This window comes from Cylas formicarius, unplaced genomic scaffold, assembly GCF_029955315.1.
Source record: "Cylas formicarius isolate icCylForm1 unplaced genomic scaffold, icCylForm1.1 PGA_scaffold_8__14_contigs__length_24414737, whole genome shotgun sequence".
Lineage (NCBI taxonomy): Eukaryota > Metazoa > Arthropoda > Insecta > Coleoptera > Brentidae > Cylas > Cylas formicarius.
The window spans coordinates 10,998,486-11,019,415 of NW_026844361.1; the positions used below are offsets into that span (position 1 = coordinate 10,998,486).

Below are 20,930 nucleotides of genomic sequence, written 5' to 3' on the forward strand. Positions count from 1 at the left end.
GAGATTTTTCAAACATTCACACGAAGAAAAACTAGAATTAGAAGCAAAATGTAGACCATTACTAAATATTACCCCATTGAAAAAGTTATAGACAGAAATTTAGTAATGACGTTTATTCAAAAAATGAATGGATTTGTGCATAAAAAATGCTCTATATTGATTTTCCTGCTTACTTTTTGATGACGATAAAGCTTAGACATGACATGAAAATTCTAAAAGCCACATTCGTAATTGTATGGAATTTTCGTTGTTAGATTCAGCCAATAATAGGGCTCAATTAGATCCCGCTTATTGGGTACGTATACAGAAACATAATGAAAATGTGTCAAATAATAGATATATGTATATGTATGTATAGACCAATATACGTCAGCAATTGCTTTATTTCCTCATCTTCATTGAAACTAATTTCTATATTCTATTGATTATTTGGTAGACGCCCATAAAGCATAGAAGCAACGTCCACTTAAACCTAGTTTTCCATATTCAATAGTAAATTAATTAATTTAATTTGATTACAATGATTAAATTATGAATAAAAAAGTAACATACCGTTTTTTTCGATAAAAGTATTAAGTATCATGTTTACCCCGACCCCATCGGTGAAAGTAGAAAATTAATTTTCATCTGATAAAAAGTGTTTCCAAGCATTGTGTGCCTCTGCTAAATTTCAACGAAATATTTATCAGTTTATCAGTTCCAATGAAAATTAGGAAAAACCTTTTTTTTAATATATATCTTAACACCATGTATATTATTAGCAAAACATTACGTACATTGACATAAACTTGTTTTCTTAAAATCATCTAAGCAATCACACCCATAAAGATCAACATCTTATTATTATGAAACACCCTGTATACTCGAACTTGAAATAAACATTGTTATAAAATCAGAAATAAATTTCTATAAAACACTACAAATTACTATTGCTCTTGGTTATTTATATATATGTTAAAAAATAGCAATTAAGTGAAAAGTAATCCATCATATATCAATAAAGGAGAGGAGAAAATGTTGAAATCTTGACAGCTCTAGAGGAGATGACAGTTCTTCAATTGACGAGGAATGTTATGACTCTGAGCCTTAGCTATACGCGACTATGAAGGCTGGGTATTTGAGAAACTAGACCAAGTACTAGAAGTTTAATTCGCTAGAATTGAAATCAGAAGAACAGAGTAAAGGAAACTGCAAAATATTAAGCCTGGAAAAAAAACTTTTGCTTAAACTTGTCCCCTGAACTAAAGGAACGACTTGACTTGATGACATTAGCTGTACAAGAGCTAACGAAGGAACGTTCCCGGGAATAATTAATAAAATAATGTCCAGAAAGAAGTTACGTATGGACACAGGTAAACTTATTTAACCAACACAAATTCAAGTTCGCTTTAAGTAGCACCCCGACATGCAGAGTATGTAAAAAGTAGAAAGTAAAGCACATCTTGTGCGAATGTGCTAACCTCTGTTTTAAACATCAAGCCATGCTTATCCCTATCGACTTCAGAGAGAGACCACCCTTAAAGCTGTATTTTGGAACCTTTGCTGTTTACAATCTTTACTTCTCAGTTTTGTAAGTGTTTAAGTGTTTAAAACATGACCTTTACGTGGATGACGCCCATCTGTATTATTCTTTTAACGATACAGACAGCAGAGGAGAGGATTAATTATGACTTGAACAAATAAATCATCAGTTATACTCTTTAGTAACTACCAGAAGATTAATCATGTACGAAGGAATATTGAAATCAAAATTAGTAACCTTACCTTATCATTTGTAGATTCCTGCAAGAGTCTGGGGTAGACTCAAAACTAAAATTCTGGGTACATGTGACAAGTTTAAACTTAATCAACAGTGAATGTTATTATTTGTCTCGCAATATAAAAAAACCTGTGTGATATTCTTGTGCTATCAATTCTGAATCATTGTATTAGTGTATACATGCCCTGCCTTGATACTGTTGAAAAATATCTCATTCAGAAAGTGCAGAATTCATGTCTCAGACTATATAGAGTGAGTTGCTGAGACCACATAACATATTACCTAAAAAAATCTGGTTGCCTTAGTATGTTTAACAGATATAGGCTTCATGTCGTAACCTTTTTCTACAAAATTATTACGCATAAAACGCAGCCTTACCTGTACAACAAAGCTGTTTTAGAAGTGATGTATATAATTTAAACTTAAGTCGCAGGAGGCTCTTGACTGTTCCTCAACATCGAAAGGAGAGTTTAAAAAATCGTTTTCTTATAATATAGCTTTTTCTAAATAAGTTCAATATATATGACTTTTCGCAATCACATTTGACATTTAGGAACAGAATCAGGAAATAAATATTAGTTACTATCCCTTCCTCCGACCCCAACTGCCCCGCTCCCTAATCCTTTTACTTGTATTTCGCTTCTCTTCGTTTTTTTTCCTCTTTCTTTTAATGTAGTGTCAATTTTTATTTGTTATTATGACTGTGCCCTTTATTAATTTTCTTTGTTTCAAATTAGGGCTTCATCAGTATCTAGATGTCCAGAGGTCTTCATTTTACGCCCATTGTAAACCATATGTATATTCTTCAATTCTGTAGGTCCTTGGTATATTTTATATTCTTATGGTTAAACAATAAATTTGTTATTATTATTATTATTATAAATAACAAAATTCTACATTTGAGTAATTCTAATTCTCTAGACGTTTATAACCTAAATTCAAAAATTCTTAAACACACCGCAACTTTGTTAGTTAACCAGATGTTCGAAATTGGAATATTTCGAGAACAGTTAAAAATAAGCAAGATTGTGCCACTACACACAAGAAGAGAGATACCAACGTCTCCTCAAATTATAGATCTATTGCAATCATCCCTCGAAAAAAACTTAAAAGATCGTTTACTGAACTATTTTGAATAGCACGAACTATTGTGCAAAGAGGAGTTCAGGTTTAGGGAAGGTCCACTACGCTTGCTCTGCTAAGTCTTGTTGGGAGCATTGTCGACGGCTGTGACGATGGTGAAATGGCAGATGCCACCTTTTGCGATCTCACGAAAGATTTTGATTGTATGGATGATGAAGTGCTGATGCAGAAACTTGAGTGGCATCAGTGGCATGCCTCACAGATTATTGCGCTCTTCCCTTTGTGGCAGCCTTCAGTGTGTCGACGGAATGGAAGATTTAATCGTTTTAGCTTGCCGGTATCGTCTGGAGTGCATACTATGTAGTACTATGCTTTACGTGGATGATACAATTCTCTTATCCCGAGCTAGGAACCCATATAAATTTAGTATTGATAGAGTGATCAACGAGACTAGAGCGCTTGGATGGTTCTCCTTCAACTCCTTACAGTTGCACGAAATTGAAACAAACGATCTTATGTTCTCTTGTAGCAAAGTGCACAATAATACTCCAGTAAAGGTGATCGGAGCCTCTATCAATCGTATTGAACATTGAATACCTTTGCCACAAATTGTCAAGCTAAAAGTTTTTAATTAGACACTTAAAGAAGCCACTGATTCCTGTCATGTCAAGAATTGGTCCATTTCCACTTAGCGTACGCTATTGTTTTGTGGGGTGGTTCCGTACATGCCCGCAAAGCTTTTCTTGTGCCAAAAAGAGCGATACGTGTGATTGCGAATGCAAAACTTCGTGATCACTGTCGTACGCCCTTCTCAAAGCTTAATATTTCTATTTATAATTATTTACCACACACTCACTCGCATACGTGAGTACTGTGATCGGTACAATCACTACTCCACGGGATGTAAATTAATTGTCGAGACGCATTCTAGGGTGCGCTCATCCGAGTGAAATAAATAGTACATTAATTATTACAATTTTCTACCAATTGTTGTCAAGGACCTGTGTCATACATTAAATTTTGTAAAATAATAAAACAATTTCTAGTTGAGTCTCCATAATACTAATTGGATTTTTTTACCTAATTCTTATTTCAATGTTTAGTATTTGTCTACCTGGTAATTATGTTGCTCTCTATAAGTGTTATTAGAATGTGTTTGATATTGTGTTAATTCATTTTCATTCGCAGATGTGACTTGCCATTTGTTGTTCTTATAATGTATTTAATGGCCAATAAAGTCCACATCCTAAAGTTTAAAATCTATTATTATTAAAGTTATGTGGAATCACTAGGCTTGATGATGATGGTGCTCTTTCCCTTACACTAGGTTCCCCTGTAATAGGTTTTTTATTCTAAGTAAATACTGTGAGGAGGTTCTTCTTGGGTAATCCCTGCCGAATAGTGAATGCTTGATCCTTAAACACATTTCCAAGGTTTCATGATAAGAACTCGGTTGAGCGCAATATGAGTGTCCAGTCGCGCACGCGGTATTAGCTTTATTTTTCCAACTGCGTAGGGTTAGGATCGATGCAAAAGCGAAAAATAAACCCCTACTAACTTTTTGGCTGTCCGTCGCGGTATTGTTCCCGCGTATCGTCGGAACTGGGTCATAGTGGGACGCGGGTTCAGAATTTTTCGTTCCTCCGCGGCTGAAATCTGTTTTATTTCCATTTATCAACCGAATAAAGTTGCTAAAAGTAAGTTCTTGACGGCGACGCGTTCATTACGTTAGCAAATTTAAATTACGGGTGGGTGAGGGAGTTGCCTTCCTTCCTATGGCTAAATCAATGTCGTTAGTCGGTCCGCCGGTCGCAGTATTAAATTACGGAAAAGGCCGAGAATTTCCTATTGACTAACGGCCGTTGCATGCTCGTGGAGTAATTGGATTTTTTAATTTCGAAATTAATTCGTGTCGGAGAATAATTCCATCGATCAAACTTTGAAAATTGAATTTTCTCACGATGGCGAATGCCGGTAAATACAAGATGTCGGTTTTCTTAAACGCGAGACGTGCTTGGGGCTTGTTTTATGCGCGTAAACACTCGACGAGGCCTTTAAAGGGCCACCTCATTTATAATCCGTTTGCCTTTTAATTTAATATTATGAAGCGGACGATATAGAGAGGTTTTTTTTGAGGTGTAGGTGGAGGTGGCGGGTGTCGGTTCTATGTGTCCTTAGATACGAAGATGCTCCTAGCTTTTTCTAATACTGAAAGCATGCGATGTAAAGTGTAGTATCATAAGTGTTCGGGATTCTCCCTCATAGTTAAATGTTGGGAATTTTAGGTAGATAATTCCATAATATGCATTTATTTTCTTTCTCGCGGGATCGCTATGTGCGATTTTTTTCCGTTTTGAGTCGGCACCGAAGCGCGCTCTGGCGGACAAAAAGTGAACGCGCGCTTGTTAAAGACAACCTGCCTAACTCGACGCACTTCCAAATTATGAACTACCACTACAACACCACCGGTGCTCAAAACTCGCCCTTTGCATACCGAACCAAAAACCTCAGGGGTAAAACCCCCAACAAGAGGAGATCTCTGAAAATTATTGGATACGCTTACACAGTTTTAACTGGATGACAGTGATATTCGTATTATAATAATATCTAGCTTTTATTGGAAACAGAAAGCTCGCCTTTGAATAAAGAATGGGCTCTCGGAAGAGTTTGAAGTACGACAAGGGGTTCGATAAGAATGTGTGCTAATATATATTTGGAGCTATTAAAGAGGCTTTGGAGAATAGAGTGTGTTACTAAACTTAATTGCAGAGACAGGTAAGCGTCTCCAGAGACTTATGGACAAAGTAAAACAAGTATTCAGAATCAACAACAACATAAAACATACGTTATGGTCGTAAACAAACAAGATAGTAATGGCCAGTTTCACGTGAACAACTCCCAATTGCAAACGATGAACGATCTGGGTAAATTTGTTAATTACAAATGGGAACAAATAAACGAATTTAAAATCCTGATAGAGAAGCTTTCAACATATGATCTCTGCTGCATGTAAAGGTTTGGGACCACATATGATATGTAGTGCTACAGAAATACCACGTAACCAGTGAAGCTATCCTACACTGCACGAGAAGACAAAAAAAACCCATAAATATGTTCTACTTTAGCTTATTATACTGGCTAAGATAATCCTTAAAAGAGGTCCTGCAAGAAAACGATTATTTTGGCTACAAAACTTAAGACAATGGACAAGAATGCCATCTATTTATATCTATATATCTATATATTTAGGACTACAGTAAATAAAATTAGATGGCACAAAAAGGAGAAGCTGTTCAAACCAAAATGAAAATAATTTCATAGGTATAAACATCCATGCATAAGTTGTACATTTTGTAATTGTATCACCATTCTTCCTGTGCTCACGAGCTTATAATGCATGGCATATTCAGTCTATAAAACAAACGCACGTATTTTCCATTTACTTGTCCAGGTGTACATATGAAGAAAAAATATAACTGTGAAACCGAAATATTGTTAGACCTTACTTTATTACAGATTGACCCGCCCACGACCAACCCAACGTCTTGTGGCGTCGGACAGATAGCAGGTACCAGTGGCGCCCAAAACGGGAGCCACCTGATGGTCTCTGGGGGGCATGGCGGCGAAGAAGGCAGTTCCGACGACGCCAACACACCCCTGCACAGCCCCAGATCTCACAACACCAGTAGGGATGAAGACGAGAGTTCCAATGCCAACGAAAGTGATTGCAAGAGTCCGAGCCAAAGGTATTCCGCGTTTAGTTGACAGTGACTTCGTAATAATCGCACCTGGAAAAGCGCACTACCATTTACTGGATTAAGATTAATTGCCAAATAGTTTATTCTCATGCGCTATAGATTACACAAAACGCCCGGAAATTGAATCGAAACACACAGAGAGCAAAAATTCGAGGAATGAAGTGAGACATATTTGCCATGGTTTTTTTTTTTACTGCCGCCTCCGAACATTATCGACTATTTTGATATTAAATAGTAATATACGCAACAATAATTGACATTGATACTCCAGAAATATTCCAAATAAACCACTGCGAAATGCCTATCAAAAATTGGAGACTCAATTATCTATTCGAAAAAGTGATGCTCTAGTACAATAGTACAATTAGTTAGAATGACGAACCTAAAACCAATTCCATAGTTTTACATCCACTAAACGTCTTATTTGTGGTCCCCATACCTTCACGCCATTAAATACGTTAGGGTATATGGTTGTCAAAACTTAAGAGTACGTGAAACAACAAACACTATAACTCCACTGGAACACAGTTTAACGATAACCGCACTGCAACCACAAAATTGCTGGAGTTTATTGGACCAATCGGTTTAATTAACAAGATCTAAAATGAACTATATCATAGAACTATTCATATATTAATCAATATTTACCCCCTGTTATTTTTGCTTCGACTAAATTGAAGTTAGTCTGCGATCTTTAAATGATGAATTTTGTAACTCCAGATTAACCTAGTCAATGTTGAACAAAAGGTAGCTGCTTAAAAAAGCATTACTCAACATTAACTTTAGTACACCCGCAAATAGATTTGAACAATACAATGCAATCAATAAGATAGAAGAACTCGACAAACTTATCAAAATATAAATAATAATAACAGATTGAGAACACAATAATAATCCAAACTCCGATTTTAACAGTCACCGTGGAGTAAGACCACTTGTTCGCTCAGTAAACGAGGCAACTGATCTATCTAATCCTACCCTATAATTCGAAAGAAACTTGAGCGCTGTTGGGACATAGCCAAGTAGTTACTCTGGGCTGGAACATTTTATTTGTTATATAAAAAAGCACTGGCATTCTCAAATCGACGGCAGCTGTTCTGCAGTTTCTTAAGCCGGTGTTCCTTAAATCTAGCGCCGAATAGTAAAAAATTAAGCACTCGTTGAAAAAAGGTTACCTTAACGAAGTTTCTTCGCGCACTTTCAAATGTAAAATGTTACGCGATTAATATGTTCCGTAAATTGAACTTTACTATCACATAATACACCCAGATTCAGAAACGTTGGCGCCTGGTTATTAATGTTTAAATGAAGATCATCTTTAAGTACCGCGAACCACTTTCCGATCTTGTTCGCATTCAGTTTCAAATTATGTTACCTACTGCATCCACCCATATCGCAGAGATCTGAATTTATATTGCGTTCAATCTGCCTTAGCAAGTGCGGAAATAAACTGCGTGTCGTGAGGTACCCCAGGTTGCCTAACCTAAGCTGATTCAAACCAAAATGGAGCAGTTTTTCTATACACAGTAACTAGTGATCTACATACATCGTGTGCCAAATAAAACGATCCACTATACGATCTGGAAACCTATAGAAGATACGAAACAAACTTTCGTACAAAAGTTTCTTGGACTCGGCTGCAGATTCAAAATATTATAATTTTATTGATACAGGGCATCTCAAAAGTGCCCCCCCACAACAACTTTGTTATTTTACACCGACATTTTTGGACTCCTTGATTAAAATAAAGGTCACTTTCTGAAAAAATTCCTATTCGAATTTTGCATAGTTTAGGTAGAAATTTAAGTTATGTGTCTTTTTCATATTTTGATTGCCCCATATAAAATTGTGTTGTGGCGTTAATGATCCAGGTATTGCAATGAAAATTTAACCAGTGACTAAGGAGATGATGCACTACTCAATCAGTTTGACAGATGCGCCTCAGCTTATACAGGGTGTCCCAAATAGGTGGTGCCGTGTTGGCGAATTCAATTATAATTTTTTATATTTAAATATTATGTTTACATTTTTCTGTTTTTTGAGAAATTCGAGGTTTAAGATAACACCCGTATAAATTCTTGTTGAATTTAAAGCTGCCCACATTAGGTCACTTGTTGGCAATATTAGGTATTTTTTAAATAGCAAAGACATTATCCTACTTCTTTTAAAGATATAATGCACGAGATATACGAATAAAATTAATTAATAGTTAATTATCAAGCTTGATTGAAAATATCAAATAACAATAATAAATAATTAAATCTTATAGGCTAACTAATCAAAGTAACAAATTTGAATAAATAAGTCTATAACAAAAAAGGTTAGCTAAAAAGTGTTCACTAATTCAGTGCATAGTTTACTTAAAAATGTTCCTCTTAAACTGCTCGTTTCATCTGGCATCAAAAGTGTGAAAATCACCGAAATTTTCCAAAATTTCCAATTTTCTGCTTTAAATAAAAAGCGTACTTTTACCCGTGTGGGATATAAATCTGCTCGTTCCCTTCTAAAAGTGTATCGGTTTGTCGTTTAGTTACCGCCCACGTCTCGCGATCATACGATAGACCAGATCGTGCCTTATCTATTTTTATCTTAGGTTGTTTGGATCTGAGGAAGCTGCTGTTTGCCGATGGCATACGTGCAGCTACATCCTTTTCGTTCCTGTTATTCCTAGGTACTTGGTCTGTTTTTTGTTGTGAGTGTTTTAATAAGCGGCAAGCTAATTTCTAGCATAAATGTCTATTAAAAAATTAAAAATTAAACCTAATGTGGTTAATAAATATATGTCCGAAAATGCCGAAAATAGAAAATTATATTTCCTGACATTATTGTAGGGGCCAGAAAACATACAATAATTAGAAAAAATTAACACACAATAACGCGTTTTACCACAAACCGAAACTCAATTTTACGTACTCAACGCGCGTTTCGTCAACCAAGTTGGCATCTTCAGGAGAAGATTAAAACTTAAAAACAGTTAAAAACAGTTTTATTATTATAGTGCAGTGCCGAAGGTTCCAGTCAAGAGTTTGAGAAAAAAATTAAGAAGATAGTTTTTGGGTTTGAAATATCACGAAAATAAAATTTAAATCAAACCATCAAATTTAAGCATCTGAAACGTATATCAATTATTTATTTTAAAAAATCAGTCTCTTAAAAAGGTGCAATGGAAAAGTTTTTAAATATATTTCGTAATAAGAAAAATATGGCCAATTCTTGAAAACAGTTTTTCAATTTTGGGTAACTTTGAAAATTGCCAATAACATTTGATATATGAAAATTCGTAATTGGGATAAAAGTTTAAAAAATTAAAACAAAATAAAAAATGCTAAATGCTAGAACAACTTAATGTTTTAATTTAAAATTTTGATTACTTAATATTATTAATATTTAATTCGGATATTTTATTTGGATATGATAGAGAAATCTGATTATGTTTTTATTCCAATCAGAAAGTGCCATAAAAAAGTTTTGTGCGATTTTCAAAATCATCGAAAATTAAAAAACGCCCGGCGGTTAAGGTCCTGCCCTGAGATTTTTACTATTAACACCTTCTCAAAAATCGAGTCTTTGTTAAAATATTCTATTTACAACTACCTTGTATACTTTGTATATCCTTACTTAGACGCCTCGGCCTAAAAGCCAACAACGTTTTCCAACTGACACTGGCGTATATCGATAATCCAAACTATTAACTCCCTCGAAGCTAATCCCTGAATACTTTCGTAAATGATGAGCGCTGAGAGCAATTTCATCTAGCAGTTTCCGCCTGAGGATTTAGAAGTCTATAATTTATTATTTTTGCTCCCACGGAACGCCGACGCGAAATGAATCGACAGAAATAAAAGCCTTTGATGCCACATGCCACTTCTCTATTATGTTTTCTTTCCTATCTCGGCTGCCGACGCAGCGCCTTGAATTCCAAGCGCCATGTTTGTATCTCAGGTTAAATTAACGATATCTGACGATACGATATTGCAGAAGCTACGTCGGACTAAGCATACGTAATAGGAAAATCAAATATTTGCATCCAGGCATGGAACGTTGAATGCACTTTTCTGTAATCAAACAATGGAGGCATTTCAAATGAAGCGATCGATGTTAGATAGGAAAGAAAACTTCCGATTCGTGTGATGAATCGCTCGCGGTGTAAAATATTTAGCCCGAGCCCCTTTAATGTTGCGATAAATCATTTAAGGTAATAAATTAGTAGGTAAATATAGACTTTTTCCGCTCATGCAGCGAAATTAAATTCTTCGGCTTCAATTAGAAAGATGTCGCGAGAAGAAACTCAAATTAATTACGTCACGCATAGTCTCGACACGTCATCGATTTTACATAGGGAATGGCGATACATGTACTCAAAAATATTTTTCAACTTTTTTCTTTTTTATTTCAACAATTGGTGGGTTTCCTCGCTACTCCACTGAAATAGACATTGGCTACAATTGTATCAATTTTTACAATCGTTTTTTTTTTCAAATAATAATAATAATAAAACTTTCTTTTTTTAATGTGTATAGGTTTAAAAAAACAAGACTGGATTAATAATATATGTTAAACTTGTACAGTGTTAATGTAGAGTAGGTGCAAATTTAATCTAAAATATCTTTAAACCAAATTAAAATAGTAGACATTGCAACAAAAAACATGATCCTCTAATACTTAAAATGGAACCTTATTCTAAAAAAACCATTTGCTATTATCTTCTTCGCAGCTCAGACAGTAGCAAAAATCAGGACGTCACTTATGAACACACAACGATTACATCATTGATTTTTCAAGAAACATCCACAGGCTACTGTAATACTTTTTATAAAACTTCTAGATTAATCCTGCGTCGATTTTTGCTGAGTCGAACTTGCTGACGTTTCGCCAATCATCCTGTTGGCTTATTCACAGCTTGACTGAAACTGGCTTGCATTTTGCTCTGTACCTGCTTATATATTGTTTGAGGGGGGCGGAGCTAAATAAGAAGCATAAACACCTTCTCGGATGACTGATTCCCATATTGGTGACAGGTGGAGACCTGAGTCGCGGTTAAGATTGTTATTTCTTATCAATAGAAAATCAGACCTAACATTGGATCATTGTGTTTACAGAAAACCTACGCACACAGACCGATACCTTAATGAATGGTCCAAAAATCATCGGTAATCAACTCTCTTGTTTACAGAACCATAAAACTATTTCAATCCGAGTCACTGAACCCAGAATTAAAACAGCTTACCTTTGCTCTTCTCTCTAATAATTTCCACATTAAATATATTAAGCGTTCGATCAAAAAATACACTTCACCACAACCTTCTAATAGCAATGAGGCCGAAAGCAATCCTACGCTTGTCACTGTGCTCCTTCCTTACATTCCAAATATCACATAAACATACACATACACACCACATATCAAAAGTTCTAAAGAAGTATAAAGTCAAAACCAGATTTACCACTTGTCCAAAAATTTCTCAATCTTCGGTCCGTCAAAGATAAAATTCCATTGAGATACAATAACAACTAGGCTCAAAGAACACGAAAGAGCTCTACTTTACTTTATTTTATTCGATAAAACTAAAATTCTTGCATGTAACCAATTCTTATACCAACGAAAAATCCGAGAATCTATAAAAATCTATAAACAACCTAATAATCTTAACGACTCAGGTCTCTATCTGTCACCAATATGGGAATCAGTCATCCGAGACGGTGTTTATGCCCCTCATTAGCGTGCCCTTCAAACAATATATAAGCAGGTACAGAGTAAAATACAGTCAGTCAAGCTCTGAAGAAGCCAACAGGATGATTGGCGAAACGTCAGCAAGTTCGACTTAGCTAAAACCGACGCAGGAGGAACCCAGAAGTAAAAACGATTGCCTCACATTCGGAGGAGATTTTACCTAACTTTTTATGTTTGCTTCCTTGTCATTTGTCTTACGCGTGTAGTAAAACCACTGTTCTTTAGGTATTCTGGTTTTTCTCTAGTAAAAGATCTCTTCGAGGACATATTTTAAAATGATCCAAAAACGTACCAAATTTCTGAGTAGTAGCACGGTGGATAAAATTCTGGTATGTGGACTGTAATCCGCAACACAATAGCGCCTGTTTTCGTAGTATAAATAAAAAGCGTTGCATTTCAAAGATCCAAATCTCTACCAAGTTCTAGAATTGAAATATTCCCTCCTTTGATCACATGCGCGGCTCCAGTCTTACCATCATCTCCAGGTCCCCTTGTGGTTTTTCTTTTTTGCTACCTTTCCCTAAAACAAAATCGCTTGTAAATAAAACTTCTATAGGGTACAATTAATACAAATGTACGTAAGCATATTGTCAAAATAATGTGTGCACTGCATTACCGTACAAAGAGCAACTGCTGTCGAAAACCTCTACACCCGGAAGTTGATAAACCGACATGTTCCCAAATTTATGCGGATTGTGTTTTCAAACTTATGGCAAGAGTTTCATTTTTACTCACTTTCCCCTATTGCTAACGGTTCTGTGTCAATCTAGGATTAGTTGAAGGCTCATTGAAGAAATAAGTATCACTAAGAGCGGAAGATTAAGAGTAGTAAGCGAGTGTTAAAGGCCGCGTGTTAGGACCAGCCGTCTATTGAACTCCGTATCATTCGTATGTTGCCCTGCTAGTTGCTAAAAAAAAATCTACAATAGGATAATTCAATCAATTAAATCAATTATTCTTTCTTACTCACTCTTTGAGCTCCTAATGAGTTCATTATTTCACGAAATTGATTTCTGATATAGTTTGCAAAATATTTTTTAATTTTAATGAGTTTGATAGAGGGATGGTCATACTATCCTTTAGTTAGCTATAGTACTAACGCAATCAAACTTTTAACTAATTTTGATTTTATTTTGATATATCTTTTTACTCTAGTCTTCTTGATAACCCACGACTTTGTGGAGGGGCTGACTAGAGGAAATTTAATTTATGTTTTACTGTGTAATATGAATACCAATCATCTAGTTGTCAATTGTCACATGATTGATTTAACGGATTTTCAATTTTCTACAATCTTCTCATAAAAGAAAATCCAACAAAAAGGGTCTCTCTTTTCGATGACGATGGTGTTTTTGGTTCTGATATCAGAAACAAAACCCCATTATTAAATATCTTTTAGCGCCTTTACTGAAACTGAATAAGTGAATTCGTCTGGGTAGTGTACATACCTAAATTTCTATGCGTTTATTTTCATTTTCACCCAACCTGGGTGGAGCACGTAGGTCATATTAAAAAAAAATCCAGCCATTCCTACTTAATGTGGGGATTAAGGTAATTTATTTCCATAAAGTTCATTCTTACCTAAACTACAGTATTGCACGTGCTTGCAGATATTAAAATTGCAAAACTAAATTCTTATAACAATGTTGTTTTCAACTTTTTCGTGTCACTCTTATCATTTTTAACCATGTATTGAATGTTAGAATTAATTTTCATATATATTCCTAGTCATAAATTGTCCAATCGCCTAGCAATGCCCATAAAATTTGATTACAATTGGCTCATTACAGTGAAAGGGTTGCACTGTGCAAATAAATTCAAATATGTGGTAAAAGATGTTTGATGCGTCAAGTCCAGCTCAAATATATATTTTTTAATGTGATAATAGTTTATTATAATATTTCTAAGTCTAAACGGAAATACATTACGCTGAAATCTGACAACCTCAGATCTCTAATAATTTTCTCACTCATCTGTGGTTAGAATAAATGTTGGCTGGACAACTATTAGTTACTATGTTCAGGCTTCGCGTTACTTTTTAACATAAAAATAAATACACAACTACGTTTCACCGGAGCACTAAAACGAGGTTTGTATATTTAGGTCGATTCCTACGTTTCTAAATTAAACAAACTTTGTCGCCAGAAAGTGCCCGACAAAACTCATCTGGTTCTAAGTTTCTCGAGGTCTAGTAAATATTAACAAGCTCGCAGAGAAACTGTAGTTACACTAGAATAAATTCTATGTTATTTTTACGAAGAGGAATTTTCTTTGGCGTGCTTTTTGCGAATCTTCTTTCAAGATGTGAATATTTTTAAATTGCTTTAACAGCATTTGAAGTTATCGGTTTACTTTATTTATTAAACCAGCGAAATCGTTAGTTCCCATGAAGCAAACTTACGACAAATTCGACATTCTAACTAGCGAATATGGAATCGTCCCGGGTAGTATTTTAGGGCCACTTTTGTTTGTCCTTTTCATAAATGATCTGTATAACGAAGCAGAACACCTCTGTCACACAATACTTAATTATGCGCACGACACAAATTTGATAACTGGCACCAAAAACATGGTACAATTGTTAAGCGATAGCGGTAGTTTGTTCGTACAGGTAAAACAATGGTTTAATCAAAATAAACTAATATTTAATACAAATAAAACGAACGTAATAATCTTCAAAACAAAAAAATTAAAATTAGAAAATATAACAAAACTAGAAATCGCGGAGAATTCATTCGACGTTTCGGAAAGTGTCAAGTTTTTGGGCTTTTTTGTCGACGCAAATTTGAACTGGACATTTCATATAAATCACTTACTAAACAAAATATATGTTATGGAATTAGAGTTCTTGACAAGTATTTAGATAATAAAACCTTAAAAATAGTTTATTTTGCAAAGTTCGAATCTGTACTTAAATATCGAATATATCCTGGGGGCGTCACAGTAGAACACAAGATATATTCATATCACAGAAAAGAACAATTAGAGTTTTAATGAAAATGGACAGAATTTAATCTTATCGAAATGTCTTTAGAGAGATGGGAATTCTGACGGTGCACGTCTTGTACATCTTTGAATATCTAATGCTTTTACGTAAATATTTAAACCTTTTTCACCATTTAAGAAATAATTATACAGAAACCAGGGCGGACAGTTTTAACTACCCGATACACGGCCTTCAAATTACTGAAATAGGCCCGAAATATATGTGTGTTGTTAAGCTTTACAATAAGTTACCACTGCATATTAAACGGATTGAGAGTCAACGTTTGTTCAAGACGAAAATTAAACAGTTGTTAATCCAGTTAGAACCTTATTGTCTTAATATGTAATATGTAATAGGCTAGTTAATTTATTTGTGACAGACTTATGTTTGACGTCATTTCACTTTGTTATAATATGTAACAAAATATTATTATTATTATTATTATTATAGTGAATTCAAAATCAAACTGACGTATTCTTTGAATAAAGTCTTTCCTTGAAGTGTTTCATTTAAGGATAAGAAGAAAAAAACGGAATATTTAAGACTATATCTTTAAAGGAATGAAAAAAACTCAAAAAACTGACATTGCATTACTGATTGTATTAGCTGTAACTAAAAAGAATTTTGAACTTACTCAACGAAATCGATTCGGACAGATAAATTACTCTCCATTATCACGCATAAACTAAACTAATGCGAAGACTAATTTGAGCTGTCCTCCGCGACCGAGTTTTCACCTCAATAGCTACGTTGAGAAGGGCCTTAACCAAAACTAGACGTTAAATATAAAGAATAATTCAGAAAGTGCATTTATAAAGTACTTTGTGAGTCGTATAGTGGAGAGATTAAACGTTCTGTAAAAAACCCTCTATAAAGAGCGAAACAACTGGAACACATTCCGCATTTTTAAAGAAACAGCCCTTATAGTAAATAATATAAATATTTTCAGCAACTAACCCAGGTTCTTTCAGTTTCAACGCGATAACAGTTCGAGACACGCCACACTAAAATGGAACTGTTTGATTTTCTGTTAAAAATTACGTGGTAGGTCATTAATTGTTAATCATACTAATGTCCCATCAATAGTCATGACCATAACCTACAGGAACTTGCGCACTTTAGACTAATAGAGATATTTAGGTAAATAACGCCTTGCTTGTTCGCGTAGCCACATTATTATACTACGCACATTCTAATACAAGGTTTTGCATTCCCACCTGCATTGAACTTAATTGCCTGTAGGAGGAATTAATGTCACCCAATTCCAGCTCGATAACGATGTTAAAGAACAGAGAATGCAACCAGATTAGCCAACCCCGCGACGTACTCGGTTCATTTGTCCGTATTACGTCCGTCTCGTTCTCTAATTATTTTTCGCATCGTATCGACACAGATCACTTGGTTCAGTTAAACATGTAGGCCCAACATTTGCCTGTGCGCTTTATAACGATCGAGAGATAATGTTTCGCAACCGAACACTTTGATACAAAGCATTAATTAGCTGAGTGCTGCAGCACGAAGCTGCGGTCTTTCCGATATATTATCCAAGCCGCGCCATCACGTTTCGGAGACTTTATCAATACGTTACGGTGCGTTTTCGGGTTCGCATATGGCGGATAATTTTTTCCCGCCAAAACGTTCGCGTATTTTAAACAATGTTAAATGTAGATTATTCAAAGTGCTAGCGCTAAACTCTTTTCAGCTATGAAAAACTATCAGGCGACAAGGCGAATGCGAAACCCGCAACGCAGAGTTGGAGAAATTTACGAGCAGTCATGGCCTACTATCATACCCTGCGTAAAATCAAGAGGTTTTTCAATTTGTTCGTCTAAATATTATTTATATTTATACATTTACTATCCTATCTGTCTTAAAGTGCTAGTTATATTATAAAACGCTATCGGGTGGAAATAATCAATTGGTGACAGTCGTAGACCACCGAATTGTGGAAACTCCGCTATAAGACAGATATATAAAAACAATGTACAATACAGTATTTATAGGCCGTTACTTTCCCCTTAGGTTGGTGGTGCATTGGTTTTTGATGGCCTGTCTCTATATAAGTACTTGTCTATTGTTACTGACTCTATAAAACCTTCACAAACAGACTTGTCTCTAGATAGATGTACCTGTTATTTTCTTGTTGTTGTGCGGTGTCTCGTGATCAACGAACGAACTGCTATAAACGGAATAAGAGTAATCGAGCATGTTTTCCGAAATTCCAAACCATACTGTATATAAGAAAACTCCATGTATAGTTTAGTTTATAGTGGTTCCTTAGAAAGTTGTATTTTGCATGTTGATGAAGTAGATAAGTATCCATAGCGTTAGAATGTGAATGTGTTACTAATTCACTAGTGTTTAGAGATTGATGACAGGAGCCTATCGAATTTCTCCGATGAGAAATTTAAACTGGTCCTTCGGGAATTTTGCAAAATACAACTTTGAAAGTTCCAGTACTCGCAACACAAGAAATTATTACTTCTCTTCTGTGATTCCTCTTTTCTCGAGCACTTAGTAATCGAATTTCAACCTCTGATTGGAATGGTAACACCCGGTGATATCATTTCAATCGACTCAATCTTACCCTACTAGACTCTTCTGTGTGGAATTAAACTGTACCAGTATCTTGTAACTAAATGTTCTTACTAGGAATGTCATTGTGTAACGATGGTGGTATTTTTGCATCATGAATTTCGCGCAAGCAAATTTCATGCTGCTGATCCGGTTTTTTCTTATTTGCAGGACGAAATCAAATCAGCGATGGATGAAACTCCGGACCACAGTTCAAATCTCTTCGGCAATATCGGCAAAGGTGATACACAGTAGGATCTTTGTTGTTTTATTTTCAAATCGCATGTTTCAGAAACCCCCCTTGAAGAGGGAAGATTCTTTTTTGAAACGCTTCTCGTCCAGGCAGATCCCGGAGGCACAAGAAACCGTGGAGGATACAGGCAGCGAAGGTGCAGCGGGTCAGTTAATTGCTTGCTGGTCGTTTTTTACCCTAACCGTGGTTGTATTTTCTTGCAGGGGATAATCGGTCAGCGCAAAGAAGAAGACGAAGAAAACTGCGACAACCCCGGACAGTAGTGAATCCGGACTCCAATTTTTATTTTTACTGGCTGTTTGTGTTGACCATTTGTGTGTTGTATAATTTATGGACTTTAATTGTTAGACAGAGTTTTCCCGAGCTCCAGGTAAGTTAATGTAAATTGCAGACTGACGGACGCGGGTGTGTTTCTTCCGTAAGCTCAAGAGACCATGATTCGAATTTGATTTTTTTTACAGGAAATGATTTCCACATTTTGGCTCACCTGTGATTCTATAAGTGACTTGGTTTTTGTATTAGATTTGGCTGTACAGTTTAGGACTGGTTATTTAGAACAAGGTGAGTGTTGAAAATGTTTACGACTGAAATCGACCGAATTGATGTTGTAGGATTGATGGTCTATGATTCTAAAAAATTGGCCTGTCATTATCTTCGCTCACGTGCCTTTTTGCTGGATCTCACCGCTCTGTGTCCAGTCGATTTGCTTCAGTTCAGGTTCGGCCCTAATCCTCTACTGAGGTGTCCTAGATTTTTAAAAGTACATACAATCAAAATATGTCGGTCTGTGGTGTGATGTTTTTGGTGTTTTAGGTATACAGGGCTGTTAACTACTACTATATGGTCGAGTCTCGTACGATATGGCCAAATTTATGGCGAGTCGTCAATTTGATCCATATTCTTTTGATTTTGGCGCACTGGTTTGGCTGTTTCTACTTTCTTTTATCGGAGGCAGAAGGATTTCAGGTACGACACTTTCTCGATTGCAGTTCGGCGATTTTATGAAAGAATACAAAAAACTGTTTAAAAACAAAACAAATTGTAAGTTAAAATGATATGCGAATGGTATAAGTAAAAACGAAATTATTTCAGCTCAAACTATTTGAAGTATGATTAATTAAATAAATGAAATAATAAAAATCTGTATTGCATTAAAAAATGCGAAAAAACAGTTAATATATGAAAAACATTCAGAAAAAATGTAGGGAGTAGATTGTTCTTGGATCTTCATTCATTCTTATTTTTAAATATCAATACGCTCTGTTGCAATTCTTAGATGGGCTTTACCAGGAAATAAATGAAATAAATAAACAAATATATTTATTTGAAATCTTTATGTTTATCAGGAAGTAGGATACACCTCTTATCATGACTGTCAAGTCATGGTAGTTCGCATAGGGTGTCTAGGAATGTCTATTATCTGGTCGAAGTATTTCGATTCAGCTATGTTTGGTTTATTAAAAATTTTGATATTAAAAAGCATTGATCATAATATCTTCATTTTGAGACCAAAAAGAAAATGATCTGACTTGTGGGCTACATTAAACATGGCCGATTCGAATTATTTTGGTCTACCCGTAAGAAGCCATTGTTAACGTACTTTACTAGGCACCCTATATATTTTTAGTGGAATAGATATAGAGATAATGCGAAACTTAGTCTTGGAGGTCTTGATTATTGTAATTTGTGGTATTTCCAGGGTGATTGGGTATACCCTTACCGTCCCGGTGACTACGCAACCCTCACGAGGAAGTATCTGGGGTCGTTATACTGGTCGACTCTGACCCTGACGACGATTGGCGACCTCCCAACGCCCGAAACGAATGCCGAGTGAGTCGACTTATACGTTCTTAAAAACTTTCGCCGGTTTTTCACACGCTTCTGGGGCAGATGCGACCCGGAGTCTGCTCCGGATGTGCGATTTATCACACTTAGCATCTGCTTCCCGGACTTGCCGCCCCAAATTTCGCTTCCCGCGGGTTCAAAGACTTATTAAACGCTTTCAGAGAGTCCCTACAAAATGATCTTTTGAAACCGTTATTAAGTTAGCAAATTTTGCTCTTTGCCAATTTTTAATTTCTCAGGAAACTTTTTATCGTTTTCGATACACCATTCCATGGATATTGCATTTTATAGACACAATAATAATCTAGATATTTAATTCGATCAGACTTTTCGTAATCTTTAAGGAGATAATACAAAAAATGGCGATGGTAAATTTACTTATAATTAAAATATTCAGTATTTTACAAAAAAAAATATAACAACGGAATTATGCCCTATACCACACAATAAGTATGCTATATTCTGGAACTAAGCATTGTTAAAAACAGAGAAACGGGTATGCTCGTATATGTTCCTGATTAAATAGTTAATCCTTCTTTGAGGTTTCTGCATCCATTTGTGAAGTAAATCATTTGATGTTCCAGGATATCTGACATTTTTTTCTTTTACAGACGTTCCGTTAATTCATCCTATAGGTGTTCTATGGGATTTGCTTCCTAACTGTTGACTACTAAAAGCTCAATATCTCCGCCATCAACTAAATCCCTTGATACATTCTTGATCATATCTGCAGTGAATTCCTGACACACTTCTGTAGTTATCATTCCCAAACAATCAATTATGTCAAAAAGGTAAATGATGATGATGGTAACTCAAATAAGTTTTAATTTACATATTTATATATTTTCAAAAATAAAGGTATTTCATTCTCTCACAAAATTCATATTTTTTGAAAAACCTTGCATATTGCTCAATAAATTTTATGTCTGATGGTTGTATTTCGC

The 20,930-nt window shown here is 35.3% G+C and overlaps 1 protein-coding gene across 13 annotated transcripts in view; it reads left to right on the forward strand.

Moving 5' to 3' along the window:
- Positions 1–20,930, forward strand: part of LOC132706118 (potassium/sodium hyperpolarization-activated cyclic nucleotide-gated channel 4) — a 188,173-nt gene that overhangs the window by 130,324 nt on the left and 36,919 nt on the right. For all 13 annotated transcript variants that reach the window (XM_060677239.1, XM_060677243.1, XM_060677240.1 and 10 more), the window contains 8 exons: positions 6,359–6,588; positions 18,060–18,129; positions 18,181–18,286; positions 18,345–18,511; positions 18,603–18,702; positions 18,753–18,901; positions 18,955–19,107; positions 19,841–19,971. In XM_060677239.1, the coding sequence (XP_060533222.1) occupies positions 6,359–6,588; positions 18,060–18,129; positions 18,181–18,286; positions 18,345–18,511; positions 18,603–18,702; positions 18,753–18,901; positions 18,955–19,107; positions 19,841–19,971 (1,106 nt within the window). The remainder of the gene's footprint in view (positions 1–6,358; positions 6,589–18,059; positions 18,130–18,180; positions 18,287–18,344; positions 18,512–18,602; positions 18,703–18,752; positions 18,902–18,954; positions 19,108–19,840; positions 19,972–20,930) is intronic.